Below are 26,199 nucleotides of genomic sequence, written 5' to 3'. Positions count from 1 at the left end.
TCTTCTCAAAACTTCAACAAAAGCCCATACCGAGCTACTGAGCATCTCTCCTGCGGAGTCTTCCACTGGAGTTTATCTATCATCTCCGTAACGCTTTCCCGATTACTAAATGATCCTGTAACGAAGCGCGCCGCTCTCCGTTGGATCTTCTCTATCTCCTCTATCAACCCTATCTGGTATGGATCCCATACTGCTGAGCAGTATTCAAGCAGTGGGCGAACAAGTGTACTGTAACCTACTTCCTTTGTTTTCGGATTGCGTTTCCTTAGGATTCTTCCAATGAATCTCAGTCTGGCATCTGCTTTACCAACAATCAACTTTATATGATCATTCCATTTTAAATCACTCCTAATGCGTACTCCCAGATAATTTATGGAATTAACTGCTTTCAGTTGCTGACCTGCTATATGGTAACTAAATGATAAGGGATCTATCTTTCTGTGTATTCACAGCACATTACACTTGTCTACATTGAGATTCAATTGCCATTCCCTGCACCATGCGTCAATTCGCTGCAGATCCTCCTGCATTTGAGTACAATTTTCCATTGTTACAACCTTTCGATATACCACAGCATCATCCGCAAAAAGCCTCAGTGAACTTCTGATGTCATCCACAAGGTCATTTATGTACATACTAAATAGACGAATATCTTAACAGAGACTGTTAGGCCAGCTTAAGTAAAAATGTCTGCTAGATTTCAGTTTTGACAGCAGTTGGTCACAACAGTCAAGATTAGGTATTTTGTGTGTGATAAATATATTAATAGTGCATAACAACGTTTCATTCTGACAGCATATTAATTCTGTAAATAGCTGTTCCAGTTTACTGTATTGCATTCACCTATTTTGACAATCTCCTGACAAATGATCAGGGTAGTAAGTATTATATTCAATGTTTTATGTTTTTTATGTTATACTTTCTGATATGTTCCACTCCCACGAGAATCATCTAGTTTTTTGGCTCTATGAAATGAAAACTGAATCTAATCTAATCTAATCTATTGATGTTCAGCTATGTTACCTACAGTAAAGTTTTGTAGTAGATTAGAGGAACATTGCACAACAGTAGTTGACAGTTTATTTATAAATCCAACTTCTTTCATGAAATAGGTATAAGGAGAAAGTACAGTGCCACATTCTGGTCCCAGATGGACCAATCTTGCCCAACCAAGGGCTCTATTACTCTCTGCCAATGGCGTAACTGGGTGTGATATGGAGGGGTATATGTCCAGCACACCACTGTTCCAGTTGCTGTCAGTTTTCTTGACCTTGGAACCATTACTAATTTGTTGAGTAGCTCCCAAGATGCCCTCATGAGATGCCAGTCAGCCACACTGACCACTCAGATGTGAAGCTGGACAAATAGGTATGAGTGTCAGGGAAAATAGTTTATCTGATAATGATAGTCAATGAGCAGCAATATAACATCCCCACCAAATAGATTAAGTTAAGAAGAGAAAAGGCACAACTTCACAAATTCGTATATGGCAATTTATAATGCTATTCACAGGGAATTTAAAGAATGAACAATGAAAAGATGTTTACCAAGGATAGACAGTTGATGAGAAATTGCATTCTGGTTAAAAAAATAATACAAAACTTTTGAGACCAGTTTCCCTTTACAGCAGGCAAATCAGGGACAGTTACAGAAGGAGCCATTAATAGGGTCTGAAACCAAAGTACCCTGTGCAGAAAGAGAGTTGTTTGTAAAGCAGGTGACAAACTCTGATCAAGAATTGTGGTGCAGAATTCACCATTTCAGCAAAATAGCAAAAAATGTATCTTATGCACAAAAACTTAAAAACTCTGAGAACAAAGCAAGGGCAATTATTAATATTATTAGGGTGAAACAAATAAACTTACTATAGAAAATATTCAAACCCCTGATCGTAGCTGCAGTGGGACAGATGTTAAATTCGAATCATTGGCCACTAAATTCAGTTAATTATTCCAAATAGTAGCTGAAAACCAGAGACAAGAAATAGGCTGTTGACAGCAGATCTTTTACACTTACATAGACAGGCATTTTCGTATTCCAACAGCATAAATCATTTTTATTAAAGCAGCTGTAAAAGAGATGGCAAAGATCATTAGGTCACTGAAAATCAATAACCGAGGTACATGTTTTCTTATATGCTATAAGTCTTTAGCTAATTTATTTCATTCTGCAGATGTAACTGTTGTTTTTCTTATTGTGAGTCAATTAGAATATTTATACAAGCTGTAGTTGTGGCTTGTCCCATAGCCTTGTGTAGCAAAACACGACAGAATTACTGGGATCAATAAAAATGAAATAAAATCGGTAACACTCAATGTGCCAAGGTGTATTGCCTGAAAGGTTGAAGTACCTAGTTGTAATATCTATTTATAAAAGGAAGATAAGTTAATGGTCTCTAATTATACACCTATATCTTTTCTTCCTGTGTTTCAAAACATAGAACAAATAAATTTGGAAAAAGCATATTTGTGCCATCAGCTGTACAATTATATGTTTATTATCTACCGGTTTTGATTGTTACAGTCGTCTTCAAGGAGAAAAATGTTGTACATCAATGGATCAACTATACATTTCTATCATATATGAGCCAAACAAATGTATAACATATATAATTGTCATAGGGTCTGTCTTAACACACTCCATATAAACACACTGTGCCTTGGCACAGTCACAGTAAAAATAAAAACTGAGAAGTCAGCTTACAACAGAATACCAAACCACCTTACTGAAAATAACCTTTTAACAGCAGCTTAGTTTGGTTTCTGTAAAGGATTCTTATTGAGAAAATGATATGTAATCACTTGTTTAGCATTTTATGCGATTTTGTCAAGGGCTTAAGCTGTGTAGATCATAAAAATCCACGAGGGAAACTGAAATATTGTTTTGTTAAAGACATTGGGCCCCATTTTATGTGTATCCATTGATCCATACTTCTGGTATTTGTATGTCACTTATTTTGTTTGGAATTCGATAATAAGATTAAAGGTTTAGCTGTTACTATGAACCAGTTGTGAGCCTGTTCCATTATTCTTCTGGGTGTCTGGTATGCACATGTTTGGGCCCATTATCATTATGTTTGTATCATCCACAAATGTGAATGCTTTTGAAGAGTCATTCTGAGCCTTTGGTGGTAAACTATTTATACCAGTAGGTGAAGCACTGAACATTGTGTTGCTCCATATGTGATATTTTTCCAGTCTATATTTAGTTTTATTCCTGAGGTATCGTTTGTTAATGTTACCCTCGTCTTTCCATTGCTGAGATACGACTTGAACCATGCAAGAGGGACCCTTCGATGCTTTTCCATTTAATTTTGGTGTTAGCAGAAGAATTCTAAAAAATGTGGAGCACGTGCATTTTTAATGGCTTCTCTGGTACAACACTCTGGTTTATATATAAGTAAGAATTTACAGCCTGTGGCATGTGCACTAATTCCATTAAGCTATTTTGTAAAGAGCACCTTCTTGTTCAGAGTGCTACAACTATCTGTAGTAACCCACTGGGTTGCTACACCTACCACCCATAGCAAATTGAGTCAAGCCAACACAGCAAGTGTTGTGCATGCCAGCATTCAAATGTCAGATCCACAACCACCAGAGACAGCCACCAGATGCAGCCCACTCACTGATCACTGTCACCAGATCCATCATGCGTCTTCCTAAGGGCACACATGGACCTTCAGTTGTGTTCGATAGACGTGTAAATTACTTTTCTTGTATTCTTGTTGATTTCTCTCCATGACTTAATAAATTGGATCACTTTATGGCCCCTTGTTTTGTTGTGTTTCTAATTAGAACACATGTGGGGACATTGAGGGTCAAATTTTCACGTGTTTCAGATATTGTACTTTTTGTGCCATTTGTCTCTTCAATGGAGGCTTTACTCTGATTCCTTTTGCAGTAACAGCAGTCGCATACATCCATGTCGGAACAGTTGTTAGCTACATTGACCCAGGCTCAACTGCCAGTTGTTCACCTGCCACTGCCACCCCCCCCCCCCCCCCTCCCCCGACCCTCTATGATGAATCCGCAAGACTGGGATGCTTATGAGAAGTGGCTTCACGATCTTGCTGAGGTTCACAGTTTCCAGACTTCCATTGTTTATTTGGTTCACGAAATTTCCCCACAGGGCGTGCACTCCATAGAACAACATGTTGTTGCCATTACAGCTTTGCCTCATCTGTCTAATCTATGAGAACTTCAGGCATTCATCAGCAAAGTGGTGTAATATCGCAAGTTTATTCTCAGGGCAGTACTATTGCCCACCCCTTGCATATGCTGTTTTGGAAAGGTGCTCCTTTTGTTTGGTCTGCAGCCTGTGGGCAAACATTTGTGCAGCTTAATGATACTCTTTGCTCTTTGCCATGTGTTGCAACATTTCAATCCAGCAAGAATCTGGTCCTGGCTAGTGACACATCCCAGAACGGGGCAGGGATGGTCTAGGCCCTTCACCATTCAGATGACTCTGAACAGTCTTTTGCATTTGCATCAAAATCACTTATCTTGGTTCAGCAACATTATTTTCATGTGGGGGAAAAAAGGTCTTGCTATTGTCTAGGCCTTAAAAAATTTCACGTGGAATTGTATGGTACACAACTTCATTTTGTTATTGACCACGAGCACTCAGCTTCCCTAAAACACCTGTGGGCATCCTTACCATCAAAGCTGCTGACCATCTTCAGCATTGGGCTCTGCTCTTGTCGCCATGCAATTATGAGACCCATTTTTGTCCCACATTGCAACATGCAAACACCGACGCTCTGTCCAGCTCCCCACAGGTCCTGACCCCTCATTTGTCCAAGAGGTATGCTTTGATTTCAACTGGATATAGAGGTGAGGAGGAACATGGTGGATGCTTTCCCCATCATCAGTTCCTATATTGCCTCTGCCGTGGCAGCATATCTGGTGCTCCAGCAGGTTGTAAGCATGATACAACATTGGTGGCTTGACTGTCTGCCGAGCTGATCGTTGGACCCACTTTGGAATTTTTTATGCTTTACGCCATCACCTCTCCTTCTTGGATGGCATTATTCTCCTGTCAGCACAAGGGTTCACTTCTCGCATAGTGTTTCCAGCAGCTGTGTGGCGGAAGGTCTTCCACTTCTTACATCAGGGTCTCTGGGGGGCTGCCACACGAAACTGTTGACGCCCAGCCACGACTTTTGGCCAGGTGTCAGCTGAGGGATGTAACACCTTGTGATGGCCTCCCACAACTGCTCCGGTCAACAAGCTGTGCCACACACTGTTTTTTTCACCCTGCCGACCCTTACATACACAGCTTTGGGAAAGAGTCCACATTGATTTCACTGGTCATTTTTAGACACATCATGGTTATTGGCAGTTGGTGCTTTTTCTTGTTTTCCTTGTGTCACTCATTATCTGTCTGTGACAGTATACGTGACTGGCAGGGTCTTTTCCTGTATAATCTTCATAGAAAGCTTGCCTTGCCTGGTTTTGGACAATGGTACTCAGTTCATGGACAATATTTCAAGGACTTCTGTACACACAGTGGCATTTGCCACATCTTAACACCTCCTTACCAGTTGAGGTGATGCAGAACAGCTTAACCGAACATTTAAGACATAGATTCTCAAGTACATAGAAGATTTCGTGACCAAGGAGGCTCTCACATTGTTTTTAAGCTCTTAAAGAACAACACCAATTATGACCAAGAGTCCTACCAAGCTTCTGCAAAGCCATCAGTCACAGACACCGCTCAGCTTCTTGCTGCCAGAAACGCATCTTCCAGCAGTGATGGTTTTATTGACATTGTTACATGGCGCACTAGTCTGGGCCAGGGCATTTGGATGCTGTCTTCACTGGATTCCAGCCAACATTCATTGCCAGTGCAGTTGCCACATCGTTGTGGTTTGCACAAAAGACTGACTCATGGCATGCCACTGGAACCAGTTGCGTCCCAGGATGGGAAGCTAGATCTCCATCACCAGAGCCCCACCTCTCCAGTCCATCATTATTGCTGCCCTTGCCTGCACATGTTGTCATGGATTCTGTTGTCCATATGGCTCCCACCCCCCTGTTGCCAGTCCTGTCCACAGGTAGTCCTGGCATCTGCTGGCAGTGGGGTGCCCTCATCCCACTCACTTTCATCTGTACGCACTGATCTGGGCAGATCAGAAACATCTCGTGCTTTTGGCTGCCGGCCCCAGCATTTCTATGGATGTCTCAGTCACAGCATTTGTAAATGGCAATGTTTGGTCTTTCCCCTGCACGAAAGGAAGAGTCTAGTAACCCACCAGTTACTACACCTACCACCCACAGTAAGTGGGGCCTCTACAGCAAGCACAGTGTGTGCCAACATTCAAAGGGCACACCAACAGCTACCCAAAGTGTCTGCCAGGACAGTCTAGTGATTGACCACCATAACCAGGTGCTCCCTGCACACACAGCACTATATCAGCACACCTGACATGGATAGTGTCTTTATAAGAGCATGGTCCTCTAGAATCCCAGTTGTTAAATGTGTTCGAAACATGTAAACTACTTTCATTTTATTATTGTTGATTTCATTTCATGACCCAATAAATTGTATATCTCTTTTTTTTTCTTTTTTGCCATGTGTTTCCTTGTGTTCCTAGATAGAACAATCTTAAGAGACTCCCAGCTGGCCATTGCAATTGCTACATTGTAAAATGGCATGCGTTCAACTCCAGATTAGATTGGATATACATATTACTAGGATTTCAGCACAATTGCACAAAATATATATGAAAGATGTTGCCTGCTTATTTTATAGCAGAAAAGATTATACAGTGTGTGTCACGTACAAACACCGCATTTGAGTGTGGACTGTTTATGAAAAGATCGTGTTGTGTCTTGTGTAAGAAGAGAAACATCTACTTGCACATGTCTGAATTCGACAATGGCTTTCTCACTACTTATTATTGCTTTTGCTCAAAGAGTGGGTAGCAGCACTACACTCACGCCCCCCTCCTCATCTTTAATCTGCAAAATAAGGACATAATACTAAATTGACTACTCTTAACTACTATGCAATTGCTCTATTAATCTGCAACTTTGTAACTCTGTCTATCATCCCTTGCTTGGGGGATCCAGTCTACAGAAACTTGAATTATTGCTGGATTGAGTTTCCACACAATTCATCATTTCCTCCACACACACACACACACACACACACACACACACACACACACACACACAATTCATTGTTTCACATACATCAGATCTAGGCAGAGCAAAATCAGTCACCACAGCACTAAGAACTATGACACTCAAGGTCATGGTTACCTTACATATACCATCCTGATACTATTCCACATGCTGCAAGAAATGCTCTAGAGTGATCTGTCCCTCCTGTACTGCTACCGTCTGACTTAGCAAACAGTCCAGACTAGGTTGCCAGGTGTCATTAAGGAAGACATGGTTTTGTTTGGATATCATTTGTAGAGGTTTGTCTGGCCAATACAGGTGCAGCTGTGTCCCATTCAACAGAGAACTACCATAATAGTAGCTGATAAATGAAATGTGGGTCCCATAATATCACACCCATGAATTTCACTTGCTCATGTAAATTAGCAGCCACTACTATGTTGTTACACACTGAGGTATACAATGTAAACCTGCTCTCTGGAAATACAGTTTTGGTTCGGTCACTTTTTTTGGCAAGGACATCCCTCTTATTTACCTCTGAACAACTGCATGATGCATGTGCTCCCACCCGTCAAAATATTTTGGTCAGACATATGGTGACTACCCCACTCTGACACCGTTGAAGCTCACCCTTGGTCATCACCACTTGTCAGTTTCATCTTCTGCCAATTGTAGCACCTCTTACTCCCTCACTTGCACAAATGAAATGAAATGTCATGTGGCTGGGGCTCCTGTCGGGTAGACCAGTCGCCTGGTGCAAGTGTTTTGAGCTGACACCACTTCGGCAACTTTCATGTTGATGGGGATGAAATGATGATGATGATGACAACACAACGCCCAGTCCCTGAGCGGAGAAAATCTCTGACCCAGCTGGGAATAGAACCCGGGCCCCTTTGCATGGCATTCCATCGCTCTGACCATTCAGCTATCAGGGCGAACCTCACTTGCACAAAGTTTTCAAGTGCTGCTAACTTCACTGGAGAAGTGTGCACCTTGTAACACCTAAACACTTAACTCAAACATATAATTTTATCAAAAATTTAGTTAACACACCATACTGTACACAAAAGAACAATATTCAGAAAATCACAATGCATATCAGTCATTTCCTCGAGATCAGTGCACATTGTGCTTCAGGTAACTGGAGCTCTCTCTTCTGGTGCTCCACCACAAATGCTAACACATCCTCAGATGACATACCAGAGAAGGGAGAAACAAGGCTAGTGACTGCTGGATTCATTTCTAGAGCCTGTTACCTTAATACCTCTGTTTCCTCATTTTTTCCACTATTTTACTATCTGAAACCATTTTATCCACCCTTAATTGAGCTACCTGATTCAGCAGTGACTGTATAGCCTCCTCACTGGTAACACCTTGTGTCTGTGACTTTACCACAGCCTCAGAGTCACTTATCTTCTCAAGTCAGAATTAATACCTCAAACCAATACTAATAACTGAGATAAAACACTCCATAACCCATGTATACTACCAATCTACTTCTGTTTAATCATGAGGCACCTGGACTTTCTATATTGTCTAGCCATGTGTCCAAGACAATTACACATGAATGGAGCAATTGCTACAGATACAGCACAAAGGGCAAATGCTCAAGCAAATTGCACTCTGTACAATGCACAGCTAATAACCCTTTATCTCTATAATTACCCTTATACTGCAATAAGCTCAATGGTTCCTCTGGTTTTACAAATTTGATCCTACTATTATCACGCTCCTTAATCCTTGACCCCAGGAATGCCTCCATTAAAACACAAAATAGTCTCACTCAATCCAAATGACGATGCTGTAGGCTGTGGCTTGAATGTTGGACTGCAGGGCTGGCACACCATCCGCTGTTGACTGTGGCAATGTCAGCACCCCTGACACCTTTCTGAAGGACCCATGGAGTACGTGGTGGTGGTGACAGGCTGGAGGGCCCAGTGCAAATGCTGGTGACAGTAAAGAATGTCTTTATTGAACTCCAGCACATGATGTGTCACAGCGCAGTAAGACAGACACACCTCTCTCTGTTGTCCCTGGCCAGCACTGAGATACAGGTGGCAGCTTCCACCTTGGATGTTTAGCTGGTGCCCTGCAGTGCTGACAGCAGTCTTTAGGGGCTGCCAACATTTACATCAGTGGCATGTTACTTCCCCTGGTGGCATGGAGACCTGGTGACCCCTTGCTCCCCACACATCACCATGGCAGCACATAGAGACCACTGTCTAAGGGGTATGGTTTGCTGCCCTCTGGTAGGAGTCAGCTGGTGAATGGTGCTGAGGTGGCAAGTCCGACTCAGATGTCAGCTGACAGCAGGCACAGATGGCATTTTAGCAGAGCTGTGGTACGAAGTCCCATGAAGGACTCAGTGCTAGTGGCAGGGACCTGCATGGTTTCAAACCCAGGTTGCTGCTGGTGGCGCCCAGTCACCTCGCTGACCAGCATAGCTCTGGTATTGTGGTGGTGTTACTGGTCTCTGGCAACAGAACATGCCCCCTGCTTCAAAATTTAGTTTTAAGTATAAGCCTTGGCATGCACTTGCTTCACTGAAACCCAGCACTTAGTCACATCGCCCATCACAAGAGTCTTTTCCTCATGTAGTGGCATTGTCCTTCTCCTACACGGTTACCACTGTATGGTGCAGCTTACTGCTGCCCTCAGCTATTCTTGTATCACAATCCACTTGCGTGTCTGTTATTGTGACCCACATGTTGCCACATTGGTGGCTACTGGCTCATGGCTGCTAACACAACACTCCACAGTGACTGCCTCACTACTTGTTATTACTTTTCCCAAAGGCTTATAACTTTTGCTCAAAAACTGGGTAGTAGCACTAAAGCTGCATTTGTCTGGTAATAAGGGCGTAGCACCTGGCCTGATGGTGTGAGACACCACTGGATACACAACACAGTCCCCTCTGACTCACATAGCCTGTAATTTGGGCAGCAGGATTTATGTTTCTGACATGTAAAGGTTAGTAGTTGTGCTTTAGCCATGAGGCCTGCCTTATGTTATCTTCCAACAAGTTAATGCAAGATTGTATTTTACTCATGCTGTCCTGACCTACATTGATACAGAAAGGTGTTCAACTGTTGGCCTGGCCATTATGTTCTCTTGGTTTGTCACTCTTTGAAAACATCTGGTCATGATAGGTTGCATAGAAAGTTGTATTGGTACACTTGCCAGCCACTATGGTGAAATCTAACGCAGAATCAAAGCAGCATCATATAAAGTACTTGTATCTGTCGTCCAACACGCAATGCCTAGACGTGTTAGAGCCATTGCTGCAACCACTAGCAGCAGTTTTGTGTACTAAATTACATGTCCTGAATACCCCCAAATCACCTACAGATTTAATCATGTATTCTTTCTCCTATAATGTGCATGCACAATAAATAACATTCCATTATTTACCATCGTTCTTGTTGTTGCTCTTTTAAAGGCCAAGAGTGTAAATGAATAGAAAGTAAGAATCTTGAAGAACAATCAGTTAAAGTTGAATGCAGACTAACACTTAAGGTGTTGTGATGTTGTCTCAACATATCTGCAAGCATAATTATAACTAGGAGACATGACAGAAGTACAAAATGTAATGAAAATGGTCAGTGCTGTGCTGGAAAAAATTTTGCCTTTGTGTCAGCTTTCAGCACTCCAGTGTTACCAAAGTATCATATACTAGCTTTATTCAACCAAAAGAAATGCTTTTGATTCCGACATACTTACAATGTTTAACATTTCATAAGTTTGGCCATATACCACAGCCAGGCATTTCTCAGAAGTTATTGTAAGGCAATCTGTGAACCATAAATCACTTGCTTGTCCCCAAACATTTTGCTGTAACTGGTGATGTAGCCATCTGGTTGAAACTGGGAATTTCCAAAGTTTAGTAGACAGAGAAAAAATTGAGCAAACAAAGTAACAAGATGCGTATCATATACTGCAGCCAAGAAGGATATCATGGGATTTCAAACACGTAGTTAAACTAGGTCATTTAGATATAGTTTTAGTTGTGGTCTTCAGTCCAGAGACTGGTTTGATGCAGCTCTCCATGCTACTCTATCCTGTGCAAGCTTCTTCATCTCCCAGTACCTACTACAACCTACAACATTCTGAATCTGTTTAGTGTATTCATCTCTTGGTCTCCCTCTATGATTTTTACCCTCCACAGTGCCCTCCAATACTGAATTGGTGATCCCTTGATGCCTCAGAATATGTCCTACCAACCGATCCCTTCTTCTAGTCAAGTTGTGCCACAAACTTCTCTTCTCCCCAATCCTATTCAATACCTCCTCATTAGTTATGTGATCTACCCACCTTATCTTCAGCATTCTTCTGTAGCACCACATTTCGAAAGCTTCTATTCTCTTCTTGTCCATACTAGTTATCGTCCATGTTTCACTTCCATACATGGCTACACTCCATACAAATACTTTCAGAAACGACTTCCTGACACTTAAATCTATACTCGATGTTAACAAATTTCTCTTTTTCAGAAACGATTTCCTTGCTATTGCCAGTCTACATTTTATATCCTCTATACTTCGACCATCATCAGTTATTTTGCTTCTCAAATAGCAAAACTCATTTACTACTTTAAGCATCTCATTTCCTAATCTAATTCCCTCAGCATCACCCGATTTAATTCGACTACATTCCATTATCCTTGTTTTGCTTTTGTTGATGTTCATCTTATATCCTCCTTTCAAGACACTGCCCATTCCATTCAACTGCTCTTCCAAGTCCTTTGCTGTCTCTGACGGAATTACAATGTCGTCGGCGAACCTCAAAGTTTTTATTTCTTCTCCATCGATTTTAATTCCTACTCCTAATTTTTCTTTTGTTTCCTTTACTGCTTGCTCAGTATACATTTTGAATAACATCGGGGATAGGCTACAACCCTGTCTTACCCGCTTCCCAACCACTGCTTCCCTTTCATGCCCCTCGACTCTTATAACTGCCATCTGGTTTCTGAAGAAATTGTAAATAGCCATTTGCTCCCTGTATTTGACCCCTGCCACCTTCTGAATTTGATAGAGAGTATTCCAGTCAACATTGTCAAAAGCTTTCTCTAAGTCTACAAATGCTAGAAATGTAGGTTTGCCTTTCCTTAATCTATTTTGTAAGATAAGTTGTATGGTCAGTATTGCCCCACGTGTTCTGACATTTCTACGGAATCCAAACTGATCTTCCCCGAGGTTGGCTTCTACTAGTTTTTCCATTTGTCTGTAAAGAATTCATGTTAGTATTTTGCATCTGTGGCTTATTAAAGTGATATTTCGGTAATTTTCACATCTGTCAACACCTGCTTTCTTTGGGATTGGAATTATTATATTCTTCTTGAAGTCTGAGGGTATTTCGCCTGTCTCATACTTCTTGCTCACCAGATGGTAGAGTTTTGTCAGGGCTGGCTCTCCCAAGGCTATCAGTAGTTCTATGGAATGTTGTCTACTCCTGGGGCCTGGTTTAGACTTAGGTCTTTCAGTGCTCTGTCAAACTCTTCACACAGTATCGTATCTCCCATTTCATCTTCATCTACATCCTCTTCCATTTCCATAATATTGTCCCCAAGAACAGTGCCCTTGTATAGACCCTCTATACACTCCTTCTACCTTTCTGCTTTCCCTTCTTTGCTTAGAACTGGGTTTCCATCTGAGCTCTTGATATTCATGCAAGTGGTTCTCTTTTCTCCAAAGGTCTCTTTAATTTTCCTGTAGGCGGTATCTATCTTACCCCTAATGATATACGCCTCTACATCCTTACATTTGTCCTGTAGTCATTCCTGCTTAGCCATTTTGCACTTCCTGTTGATCTCATTTTTGAGACATTTGTATTCCTTTGTACCTGCTTCATTTACTGCATTTTTGTATTTTCTCCTTTCATCAATTAAATTCAATATCTCTTCTGTTACCAAAGGATTTCTATTAGCTCTTGTCTTTTTACCTACTTGATCCTCTGCTGCCTTCACTATTTCATCTCTCAAAGCTACCCATTCATCTTCTATTGTATTTCTTTCCCCCATTCTTGTCAATCGTTCCCTAATGCTCTCCCTGAAACTCTCTATAACCTCTGGTTCTGTCGGTTTATCCAGGTCCCATCTCCTTAAATTCCCACCTTTTTGCAGTTTCTTCATTTTTAATATACAGTTCATAGCCAATAGATTGTGGTCAGAGTCCATATCTGCCCCTGGAAATGTCTTACAATTTAAAATCTGGTTCCTAAATCTCTGTATTACCATTATATAATCTGTCTGACACCTTCCAGTATCTCCAGGCTTCTTCCATGTATACAACCTTCTTTCATGATTCTTAAACCAAGTGTTAACTATGATTAAGTTATGCTCTGTGCAGAAATCTACCAGGCGGCTTCCTCTTTCATTCCTTACCCCTCTTCCATATTCACCTACTATGTTTCCTTCTCTTCCTTTTCATACTATCGAATTCCAGTCACCCATGACTATTAAATTTTTGTCTCCCTTCACTATCTGAATAATTTCTTTTATCTCATCATACATTTCATCAATCTCTTCATCATCTGCAGAGATAGTTGGCTTATAAACTTGTACTAGTGTGGTAGGCATGGGCTTTGTGTCTATCTTGGCCACAATAATGGTTCACTATGCTGTTTGTAGTAGCTTACCCACATTCATATTTTTTTATTCATTATTAAACATACTCCTTCATTACCCCTATTTGATTTTGTATTTATAACCCCGTACTCACCTTACCAGAAATCTTTATCCTCCTGACACTGAACTTCACTAATTCCCACCATATCTAACTTTGACCTATCCATTTCTCTTTTTAAATTTTCTAACCTACCTTCCTGATTAAGGGATCTGACATTCCACGTTCCGACCCATATAACGCCAGTTTTCTTTCTGCTGATAACAACATCCTCCTGAGTAGTCCCTGCCCAGAGATCCAAATGGGGGACCATTTTACCTCCAGAATATTTTACCCAAGAGGACGCCATCATCATTTAACCATACAGTAAAGCTGCATGCCCTCGGGGAAAAATTACAGCTGTAGTTTCCCATCGCTTTCAGCCGTTCGCAGTATCAGCACAGCAAGTCTGTTTTGGTTAGTGTTACAAGGCCAGATCAGTCAGTCATCCAGACTGTTTCCCCTGCAACTACTGAAAAGGCTGCTGCCTCTGTGGGTTTTAAGGGAGAGGGTAAGGAGTTGTTTCCTGATGAGGCAACAGTTTGTTGCAAAAGCTAGAATTTTGTGTGTATGTTTGTGTTTGTTTGTGTGTCTATCGACCTGCCAGTGCTTTCGTTCGGTAAGTCACATCATCTTTGTTTTTAGATATATTTTTCTCACATGGAATGTTTCCCTGGTTCAGTACCTCAGCATTAAGAGGAATGACTAATGCTGGAATACATATATGCACTCATTAAAGGATGCCCTGTGAAAAAGTGGAGTTTGAATTCTATATTGATTCAAGAAACCAAATAGAATCAATTTTAATCACCAAAATAAGACTGATTGTACACTAGCATTAAAGAGTGCACTGTAATCAAGAAAGTAGAGCAAATTTCTAAACAGGATGCTGGAATAGTTACAGGAAATGGTAGCAGTAATGCTTAATCAGAAGACATTTACCATATAATAGTGTACATAATGTTACTTAGAGAAGTTCTAAAACATGGGCTGCAACAAAACCACAAAGTCTCTTTGGCAACTAAAAGGCTGTACCAGTTGCATGAGAGCTGTGTTGAATACTCCCTAAGACATGGGGTTTACCTACGCTGTTGGCAGACAGTCCTACTCCTTGGAAAGAACATGTCTCTCTCTCTCTCTCTCTCTCTCTCTCTCTCTCTCTCTCTCTCTCTCTTGAAGGAGCCACTGGCTCCAAAAGCTTACATGTGTATCACCTTTTATACGTGTGTTCTCCTGCTGCCACTTGATAAATATATTTTTTATCTATCCTATTACATTTTCAGAAATTGATTATTTTCATTGATATACATGATTACTCTGCAATTTGCAATTAAGTGCCTGAGAAATGGTTCATCAAGCCACCTTCAAGTTACTTCTCTGCTGTTCTACTTTCGAACAGTGCACAGGAAAAATGAGGAGGCACAACTCAGCTACCAGAGCAGACTGTCCCATTGACTGGAACTGAACAACAGCAAGTTCAGCCAATTTACAAACATGTTTCTAAGAAGTCACTTCTAACAATTTGCTGTTGACTGGAACATAAGATTGCATTCCATAAATGTTGAACATAATGAAAACCCTAGACACACTACTTAGAACAAAGGTTCCCAATATCTCTGACACCACTACACCTGAAAAAAGCACATAGAACCAATACACCCAACAGAATTTAACATCTAATTTAAATTATAGCTTTCGTCCATTAAGGCCTTTGTCAGCAGTAGACACACACTGTGGTTTCAGTACTCTGAGACTGCAGACGTGTATGCTGGTTGCGTTTGCATGAGTGTGTGTGTGTGTGTGTGTGTGTGTGTGTGTGTGTGTGTGTGTGTGTGTGTGTGTGTGTGTGTCTACTGCTGACAAAGGCCTTAATGGCCGAAAGCTATAATTGAGTGAATCTTTTTGTTGTGCCTATCGCGGCTCAACATCTCTGCTATGTGGTGAGTAGCAACTTTCCGTCTCTGGTATTATTATTTTAAGAATAAGTTGAAAGAGGTGGTGTGGTATGAGGTACATATAGATATAGGTATAGATTCATAGTAAATTTGTGTCAAGATTTGAAAGCAGTTTTCCTAAAAAGTTATTCATAAAACCCATTAAAAAAAGTGATTAAAATATCAAATAAGTGGAAAAGAAGTATTTATGTAAAGATGAAAAAAGTTAAGAGCAGGCATTTCATGCATTTCACAAAAAATACTGTAATATTTTAAGGAGAGGCCTAAAAAATTTTAATGAAAATGCAAATCATGACAGATCAATAATGCAGATAATAAGATTAAACTGTACAGGATATTGTGAACTGAGACATGGGGCAACTATTCAGTGCACAGTATATGATCACAATCAAACTAGGTGACAATGTTATGACTAATAATTCACAAGTTGCAAGTGTATTTAACAATCACTTCCCAAATATAGCAGCAAAATGGGGTTAAATGGTTCTGTTGAAGAAGCATGAGAACTGTTATAATGTCAAGTCGAACACATATATTTCAAAACGACACAACATATGTAAGTCACTGAGCAAGTTGACAAAGCAAGACATGTGAACACGGTAACATTCGAATGAGCACTGAGTCCAAGTCTAGCGGCCGCTGGCTGGCTGGCCGCTTAGGTGGCGCGGCTGCTGCATGGCTGGCAGACAGCGCCACATGTAGAGGCCGCGTGTAATTGCGCGGCGGCACTTTGAATGATCGGCGAGTCACAACACTTTTCCCCGCTTTGAAATTTTTTCACTGGTCTTGATGGAGGTGGCCTGTAGATTGCTAACATCCATAGGCGTTGTTTGACTGGCGGTAAAGGTTCGAGGAGGAGGCTTCCCGTACGGACGGAAGTGTCCCGGATGATAACGGGTCGAGATGACAAGAGACGTAGGGGTCGAATCTGCTAGGGCCCCGTGCACCAATCTGCCCATTGCGGCAAGTCCAGTTGATATAACAGGAGACATGGATGATGTGTCGGCGTCCGTAGGAGAAGGAGGCGAGTAGATTGGCTCCGACAGATGATGGTCATCCGGTTCCTGCATGGGGACGTCTCCTGGTGGCGTCCGTTCTTGTACTGGCACCGAGATGACGGTGAGAGGGCTGTGTTGTGAGTAATGAGAGATGCCAAGATCCTGAGCGTCAGGTAGAGCCAAAGGTGGTGTAGCACCATTCAGAACAGGCGTTGCCGGCACACAAGGCCGAAGCTGGTCCGAATGACGCACTGCAACACCCTTGTCCATCTGGATTTCATACAGGCATCGGCCGCGATGTCGTAAGATGCGGGCCGGACTCCATTTTGGCCTCCTGCCATATCCCCGTACCCAGACAAGGTCGTCGGTGGTGAACCGGCCAAGCGAAGGCACCCGCGGCCGTGAGGTGGAAGGCAACAGAAGATGAAGTAGTGTGCGGGGCTGTCGGCCATGTAAGAGCTCAGCTGGGCTGTGGTCGCCCATGGGGGTGAAATGGTACAAAGCCAGAAACTGGAGAAGCACATCATCAGCAGCAGAAGAAGTCAAGAGTTTCCGCATCTGAGCCTTAAATGTGCGGACCAGTCGTTCAGCCTCACTGTTTGATTGTGGATGGAACAGAGGGGCCGTGACATGCATAACGCCGTGACGAGCACAAAAATCTGCAAATTCGGAAGAGGCAAATTGCAGACCATTATCAGTAACAAGAGTGGAGGGGAGGCCTTCCAAAGAAAAAATGTGGGCGAGAGCACTTGTGGTTGCCGTGGTGGTAGGCGACGTGCAACGGACAATGAAAGGAAAGTTAGAGTAGGCGTCAATTACGAGGAGCCAATAAGTACCTAAAAAAGGTCCCGCGAAGTCAGCATGAAAGCTCTCCCAGGGCGTCTCAGGCGAAGGCCACGGTGACAAAGATGACTTCGGGGCTGCGGCCTCTGACACACAAGGGCCGCAGGCAGCGACCGTGTGTGCTATTTCAGAGTCGATGCCAGGCCAGTACACATGACGGCGCGCCAGAGTTTTTGTGAGAGAGACACTCCAGTGCCCTTGGTGAAGGAGGTGCAAGACCGAAGCACGCAAAGACGCAGGTACCACCACACGCGGCGAAGCATTGTCTGTGGAAAGGAGGATAACACCATCCCTAGCCATGAGGCGGTAGCGCAAAGCGTAGTAGTTCCGAAACAGGTCAGAAGTCTTAGCGGACTGACGATCTGGCCAACCCTTCTGAACACAGCGTAAAACCCGGGAGAGGATAGGATCAGAACCCGTAGCAGCTGCCAGCCGGTCCCCAGTGATGGGGAATCGGTCCACAACCCGCTGCTCGGCAACATCCAGGTGGAAACACAAAAGTTCGTCCCTATCGAATGCCAGATCAGGACCCATGGGAAGGCGAGACAGTGCATCAGCATTCACATGTTGAGCCGTCGGCCGGAAATGAATCTCATAATTGAAACTAGATCCATAGAGAAAAACACCAAACTTATGAAGAGCATAAATAATGCGTGTGTGTGCGAGTGTATACCCGTCCTTTTTTCCCCCTAAGGTAAGTCTTTCCGCTCCCGGGATTGGAATGACTCCTTACCCTCTCCCTTAAAACCCACATCCTTTCGTCTTTCCCTCTCCTTCTCTCTTTCCTGATGAGGCAACAGTTTGTTGCGAAAGCTTGACTTTTGTGTGTATGTTTGTGTTTGTTTGTGTGTCTATCGACCTGCCAGCGCTTTCGTTTGGTAAGTCACTGAATATGTTCATTAACATTAAATTTAGGAACTTGTAAATGGGCAGCATGTGCCCATCCACTGAAACTAATATCTATACATATCTTGTAAACTGACTTCTTCGACATCATATCAATAAAAAAAATCATTCCTGTCTCTATAGAAAATGTAACTACTAACCAACCCACCCCATCACACACACCTGTCAACACTTCCGCAAAAGGTGCACAGTGCAGTGACCCATCCTAGCCAATATCTGACATTGTGGGAGTAGCACCACATCACAAAAGATGCACCAGTATGACTTGTTCATTTAGACCAATAAAATTCCATCATAAACTATGTTTGATAAAGAATCTTAGCTCTTTCCCTCCTGCACCAGTCATCCACACAGTCAACAAATTTTATTTACTCCTTTTGAATAGTTGTAGAAGCTGTAATGATGGCAGTATGTTAGAGTTGCATTGTGATAGTAGTATTCCCAAAGCTGATGAAGGTACACACAATGGTGACCAAAGATTAGATTAGATTAGGTTCAGTTTTCATTCCATAGACCCAAAAATGAGGTGATTCTCATGGGTGAGGAACATGTCAAAATTGCAATATAGTCTGGCCAGATCTGCAACCCAGAAGAATTTTGTGGAGACTGATTCCAGCAGCAAAAGCTTGTGCTATACAAGAATCAATATACTTGGATCTAATATTCATTTAACAGAGACTTACTAAAGAGTTCTTGACTGACTTGGAACATATTTTTTAAAAAGTAAAACTCTAAATTGTAACTTAGACAGTGTATTATTTGTCATCATTCTCAATACACTACTCATACTTAACCTTTTCTAAAATGTTGGAGAATATTTCTTTATCCACCTTCTTGTACAGTGGCATATTTCAACCAGTTTGGAAATATTCCATTATTAGTAATTTGTATCGTGAAAACCCACTTTAGTAGACTTTGTTGATTTTTTTATCTCAACAAAAACATTTTTTGATTATAAAGCTTTTATGGAAAATGGTACTTCTTTGGGTGATGCAAGTGTATTACTGAAATTGAGGAAGAAGTGCAGTTCATCAGCAGCATTTCATCTTTAGTGGGACAGGGCACCACTTCACTACAGTTGTCATCCATATGTATGCTGATACAACTAGTAAAGAGTATCAGTAATGCATAGCGAAGGTAATATATTGAGATTATGTATTCTATTTTAGTTTCATTTCAGTGCTGAGAATAAATGGAGTTAATAAAACAAAACAAAGAGGAACATTCGCACTTTCAGTTGCTACAAAACTCTGTGCATACATTATGTGATAAGTGAAACAATTATTGTAGTGAATATCATCACACTAAATATCATTATTAATGCCTGACAATTGAATTTAAAGGCAGTGAGTGTACCTCCCCTCCTGTCCAATTTAATATTATGTTCCTCTGTTCTTCTAGCTGATGCTGGACATGGGCTTTATAAGAGCTGCTAGCCCAGGATTTTTTCATCTGTTACCTCTTGGAGAAAGAGCTTTGCAAAAACTTATTAACATTGTTGAAAAGTACATGCAAACTATTGGTGCACAAAAAATACTATTACCATTATTGACAAATGCACAGTTGTGGAAAGCATCAGGTTTGTTTAAACTTTGTTATGAAGTACCATAATTTAACATTAATTGAGAGAATATGTTGCTCATGTTAACAGCAGATTTGTTAAAAATATACGAAGCTTACTGCCATTTGAAGAGTAAATATATGTGTGTGTGTGTGTGTGTGTGTGTGTGTGTGTGTGTGTGTGTGTGTGTGTGTGTGTGTGTCTATATATTGTGTAGTGTATCATCTACTATCTCTTTCGTGAGATTAACTTTCTTCGTTTATTCTCTATACTTAAGTACTGTGACATATAATGCACATACAGTAACATTGTACAACACACAGAGAATGGGTCTGAAGAAAGACTAATAACATGAGTAGAAGCATTCTTTCATAAAAACAAACCGTAAATGCAGAAACAGAAAGCAATACTCCTAGATTTTGGAATAATTGGTTCCTTTTTCAGGGAAGGAAGAGAAATTGGTTGGGACTTGTTGACTTTGTTTCTTTGCACCAGGGCCTGCATTTCCCTTCCAATTCCTGGTCCTTCACAAAGACATGGCCTGCCAATTTGTTCTTTATCATTCAGACTTGTTTGGCCACATTGGAAGCATCCACCCCACCTAACCATTGTCATATGGTGGATTGCTGCGCATTCTTCCTCCTTAAGATTCAGAAAATTTATTAGCAAATGATAGTCTATTTGTCATAAATCTTTACTTTATCTGTTGATTGTGAATCAGTTCCAAGCTCATGGATCAAAGCAAATAATACTGCTCTACAAGAAAGGAAACTATCATCTCATATGTCTACTCCATGTTTAGTACAAAATTGTGATGAGAATACTCTTAAATCATATCAGTTCCATTCTTGACACATCTCAACCCACAGAGAAAGTTAGATTCCACGGCAACTTCTGCATGCTAGATGACATTTACGCTCTCTGGGAAGTGGTAAGTGGAGCAAATGAATATCAGATGCCTCTGTGTATAGCTTTTGCAGATTTTGGAAAGGCCTTTGATTTACCTAACCATTCTGCTGCTGTACAAACCTTAGCTGAGAAAGGGGTAGAGGTGGATACTAAAATCCTGTCCATATATACAAAACTTCTACAGCTTTTGTTAGGGTCAGGGAACCAACTTAAGACTTTCCAATCCACATAGGACGGAAATGAGGTGATACTATTATTATGACTTGTCGATCTTTCAAAGTGCCGCCGTGCAGTTACGCATGTCCTTTACATGCGGCGCTGTCTGCCAGCCATGCAGCAGCCGTGCCACCTAAGCGGCCAGCCAGCCAGGGACTGCTAGACTTGGACGCGGTGTTGATTTGACTGTTCCAGTGTACACATGTCTTACTTCGTTTATGTGATCTGTGACTTACATGTATTGTGTTGTCCTAGAAATATAATTGTTCGATTTGACGTTATAGCAATTGGCGACGAGGTAGTGAATTTTTCTTTTTCATCGTTGACCCACGGGTTTCCATGGCTACTTTAGAGCAACTATTGCAAGGTCTCATTGCACAGCAAACGCTTCTCACATCGGCGATTCATGATTTCATCGCAGCATCCAATACAGGGCGTCTTTCGTCGTTGTCTATCCCTCCTTTTCCTCCTTATGGCGAGACGGCGGAAGACTGGTCAGATTACGAAAAACGTCTTCGACAGCACTTCCTGGCATTTCATATCGCGGATGACCAAACATGTAAGTCTCTGTTCCTTTCATGGATTTCACCTCAAATGTATCGGTTGTTGTCGCAATTGGCTCCCTTGAAAGATCCTGCGTCTTTGTCCTTTGCTGAAATGTGCTCACTTCTGTCCATATATTTTCAAAAGCATACGCATGTGGTAGCCTCTTGTGTTGCCTTTTATCATTGTCAAAAACAACCAAATCAATCCTATCGCGCTTGGGCTGCTGAACTTCAAGGCCTCAGTAGAAAGTGTCAATTTGTTACTGAAGTTCACAAATTCCATGGTACGGAATGCTATTATCCCGTCGGCGCCCGCCAAAGAAGTTAAGCAACGTGCCCTTCAATTGGTGAATCCGACTCTCGATGAGGTCCTATCCATCTTGCAGTCTTTTGAAATTTCTCGTGTCACTGGGGCGCAAATAGAGGCGTGGGGTGACGTTGGGGAAATACAACCTCTGTGCGCTGTTGACGCAGCGTGCAGCATGTCCCCGCCGGCCGACGTGGCTGCAGTACGCTCCCAAGCGCAGCCTCGGCCTAACCGTCAACAAACCTCTAAGAAACTACAGCAAAACCCCCGGCAACTTCCTTCAAGTCCGCGGTGTTTTACGAAACATTCATGGGAGGATTGTCCCCAACGTTGGGCCGTGTGTCACAAATGCAAAAAGAGGGGTCATGTGTCCGTTTGCAAATCTGGCCGCATACCTGATGTTCATGAGTGTGATGCTGATTCTGCTGCTGTGTTGTCTGTCAATTGTACTTCTTCCCTTTCAGGGAAGTTATACCTCACTGTCCAAATACTTGGTCGGGATATTCGCATGCAGCTGGATACTGGTTCTGCAGCCACTATCATCAATTCTCAGACGTATCTTCAGTTGGGTTCTCCAATCCTATCACCTGTCACTAGGCAATTACGGACGTACAATAAACAGAAGATTTCTATCTTGGGACAATTTGATGCTGAGGTATTTTACAAATCCATCGTTCGCACTGTTCCCATATTTGTGGTCGACCATAGTAACGTGTAGAATCTTTTTGGTTTCGATGTCTTTCGCGTTTTTGGGTTCTTCATACATGACTCTGTCAATATCGTCTCTGATGCCATTCCGTATACTCAACTGGTTTCCTTGTCAAAGACATTTTTGGCTCTTTTTTCTCCTGGGTTAGGCGGTGCAAACAAATTTTGTAGCTCATATCACGTTCAAACCCACTGCTCGGCCTAAGTTTTTTCGGGCTCGGCCATTCCTGTGGCCCTTCGTGAACGGGTCAAACAGGAGCTGGATCGTCTCACTGCTTCAGGGGTCTTGCTTCCTGTCACTTCCAGTGAGTGGTCCTCTCCTGTCGTTGTTGTTGCTAAGCCAAATGGTGATATTTGTCTCTGTGACGATTTCAAAGCCACTGTAAATGCTCAATGCCTCATCGACACGTACCCTATGCCCCAAACCTGAAGAATTGTTCACTAACCTTGCTGGAGACCAGTATTTTTTTAAACTTCACCTGTCAGAAGCATATCATCAACTTCCTCTCGATGCTGCTTCCCGGCAGTTTCTGGTCCTTAACACGCCTTTCGGCCTCTATCAATACCAACGATTGCCATTCGGGATTACCAGCGCCCCTGCTCTCTTTCAGCGATTCTAGGAACAATTATTGCTCCCTGTCCCTGGGTGTATAAATTACATGGATGACATTGTTGTCACTGGCTCCACCATTGAAGAACATCTTCAGAACCTCCACACACTTTTTCATGTCTTACAGACTGCCGGTCTTAAGTGTAACCTTCAGAAATCACAATTTTTTCAGGCATCTATCACGTACTTGGGATTTCAACTCTCTCGGGATGGTATTCGTCTGCTTCAGCAAACTGTCACTGCAATCGATGCCCTTCCTCGCCCTACATCTGTTAAGGAACTGCAGGCCCTCTTGGGGAAAATAGCATACTATCACAGGTTTTTACCGTCTGCTGCTTCGGTGGCTCAACGGTTGCATCACCTGTTGCATAAAAACATGCCCTTTCACTGGTCCGCATCATGCGATGCAGCTTTCCAAAAACTGAAGATTATGCTGAAACAGGCCCCGTGCCTGGCTACTTATCTACCTGGCCAACATCTTGTTCTTGCCATGGATGCATCTCAATATAGGGTTGGTGCAGTCCTTGCGCATCATTTTTCTGACGGCCATTGCTTATGCCTCCAAAACGCTCACGGATGCCCCAAGAAAGTATTCTCAAATTGAAAAAGAAGCTTTGGCCATTATTTATGCTCTTCATAAGTTTGGTTTTTTTCTCTATGGATCCAAATTTAATTTTGTTACGGACCACAAGCCACTTGTTTCCTTGTTTCATCCATCAACGTCACTTCCCGACAAGGCTGCACACCACCTCCAGCGTTGTGCTCTTTACTTGTCTTGTTTCAATTATGAGATTCATTTCTCGCCGACTGCTCAACATGTGAATGCTGATGCACTGTCTCACCTCCCCATGGGTCCTGATCTGGCATTCGATAGGGACGAACTTACGTGTTTCCACCTGGATGTTGCCGAGCAGCTGGTTGTGGATGGGTTCCCCATCACCAGGTACCGGCTGGCGGCTGCTACGGGTTCTGATCCTACCCTCTCCCGGGTTTTACACTGTATTCAGAAGGGTTGGCTGGATTGTCCGTCCCCTAAGACTTCTGATCAGTTGCAAAACTACTATGCTTTGCATTACCGCCTCACGGCTAGGGATGGTGTTATCCTCCTTTCCACAGACAATGCTTTGCCGCATGTTGTGGTGCCTGTGTCTTCACGTGCTTCGGTTTTGCGCCTCCCTCACCATGGACACTGGGGTGTCTCGTACCAAATATTTGGCGCACCGTCATGTGTACTGGCCCGGCATCGACTCTGAAATAGCACACATGGTCGCTGCCTGCGGCCCTTGTGTGTCACAGGCCGCCGCCCCGAAGTCATCTTTGTCCCCATGGCCTTCGCCTGGGAAGCCCTGGGAGTGTATTCATGCTGACTTCACGGGACCTTTTTAGGTACTTATTGGCTTCTTGTTATTGACACCTACTCTAACTTTCCTTTCATTGTCCGTTGCACGTCACCTACCACCGCGGCAACCACCAATGCTCTAGCTCGCATTTTCTCTTTGGTAGGCCCTCCCTCTACTCTTGTTACTGATAATAGTCCGCAATTTGCCTCTTCCGATTTTGCGGATTTTTGTGCTCGTCACGGCGTCATGCATGTCACGGCTCCTCCTTTCCATCCCCAGTCTAATGGTGAGGCTGAACGGGTGGTCCGCACATTTAAGGCTCAGATGAGGAAACTCCTGATTTCTTCTGCTGCTGATGATGCAATTCTGCAATTTCTGGCTTCTTACCGTTTGACCCCCATGGGTGACCACAGCCTGGCTGAGCTCTTACATGGCCGACAGCCCCGCATGCTACTTCATCTTCTGCGGCCTTCCACCTCACGGCCGCGGGTGCCTTCGCTTGGCCGGTTCACTGCCGGCGACCTTGTATGGGTACGGGGATATGGCAGGCAGTGAAAATGGACTCCTGGCTGCATCTTACGACACCATGGCCGATGCCTGTATGAAATCCAGACGAACACGGGGGTTGCAGTGTGTCATTCGGACCAGCTTCGACCTCGTGTGCCAGCAGCGCCTGTTCTGAATGGTGCTACACCACCTTCGGCTCTACCTGACGCTCGGGATCTTGGCATCTCTCATTACTCACAACGCAGCCCTCTCACCGTCATCTTGGTGCAAGTACAAGAACGGACGCCATCAGGAGACGTGTCCATACAGGAACCGGATGACCATCATCTGTTGGAGCCAATCTTCTCACCTCCTTCTCCTACGGACGCCGACACATCGTCCATGTCTCCTGTTATAACACCCAGACTTGCCACAATGGGCAGATTGGGGCACGGGGTTCCAGCAGATACGACCCCCACGTCTCCTGTCATCTCGACCCATTATCATCGGGGACACTTCCGTCCGTACTGGTAGCCTCCTCGTCGAGACTTTACAGCCTGTCAAACAACACCTATGGATGTTAGCAATCTACAGGCCACCTCCATCAAGACCAGTGCAAAAAATTGAAATGGGGAAAAGTGTTGCGACTCCAATCTTTCAAAGTGCTGCCGCGCAGTTACGCGCATCCTTTACGTGTGTTGCTGTCTGCCAGCCATGCAGCAGCCACGCCACCTAAGTTGCCAGCCAGCCAGCGGCCGCTAGACTTGGACGCGGTGTTGATTTGACTGTCCCAGTGTACACACATCTTACTTCATTTTTGTGATCTGTCACTTACATGTATTGTGTTGTCCTAGAAATATAATTGTTTGACTTGGTGTTATAGCAACTATCTCCCACAAGTTGTCCTCTGCCGTCCTATAAACGGCAATGTCAGAATTGAGATGGGAAGGATCAGAAATTAGAATCAATGGGAAAAGATTTAACAAACTGAGATTTGTGGATTACTTTACTGGTACAGTGGGACATACC

The 26,199-nt window shown here is 42.9% G+C and overlaps 1 protein-coding gene across 3 annotated transcripts in view; it reads left to right on the top strand.

Annotated features, from left to right (window-relative positions):
- The window catches only part of LOC126481305 (probable proline--tRNA ligase, mitochondrial), a 117,140-nt gene that overhangs the window by 10,528 nt on the left and 80,413 nt on the right, over nt 1-26,199 (top strand). The window contains exons 2-3 of one of the 3 annotated variants that reach the window (XM_050104959.1): nt 15,070-15,257; nt 19,890-20,067. The exons of 1 other annotated variant lie outside the window; for it this stretch is intronic. In XM_050104959.1, coding sequence (XP_049960916.1) covers nt 19,893-20,067 — 175 coding nt within the window. In that variant the 5' untranslated portion in view covers nt 15,070-15,257; nt 19,890-19,892. The remainder of the gene's footprint in view (nt 1-15,069; nt 15,258-19,889; nt 20,068-26,199) is intronic. One more of the 3 variants, XM_050104957.1, reaches the window with a different exon arrangement.

The sequence above is a fragment of the Schistocerca serialis genome, chromosome 5, assembly GCF_023864345.2.
Source record: "Schistocerca serialis cubense isolate TAMUIC-IGC-003099 chromosome 5, iqSchSeri2.2, whole genome shotgun sequence".
NCBI classification, from domain to species: Eukaryota; Metazoa; Arthropoda; class Insecta; order Orthoptera; family Acrididae; genus Schistocerca; species Schistocerca serialis.
Note: the sequence above shows the minus strand (reverse complement) of the source record. Positions and strands in the feature narration are given on the sequence as shown.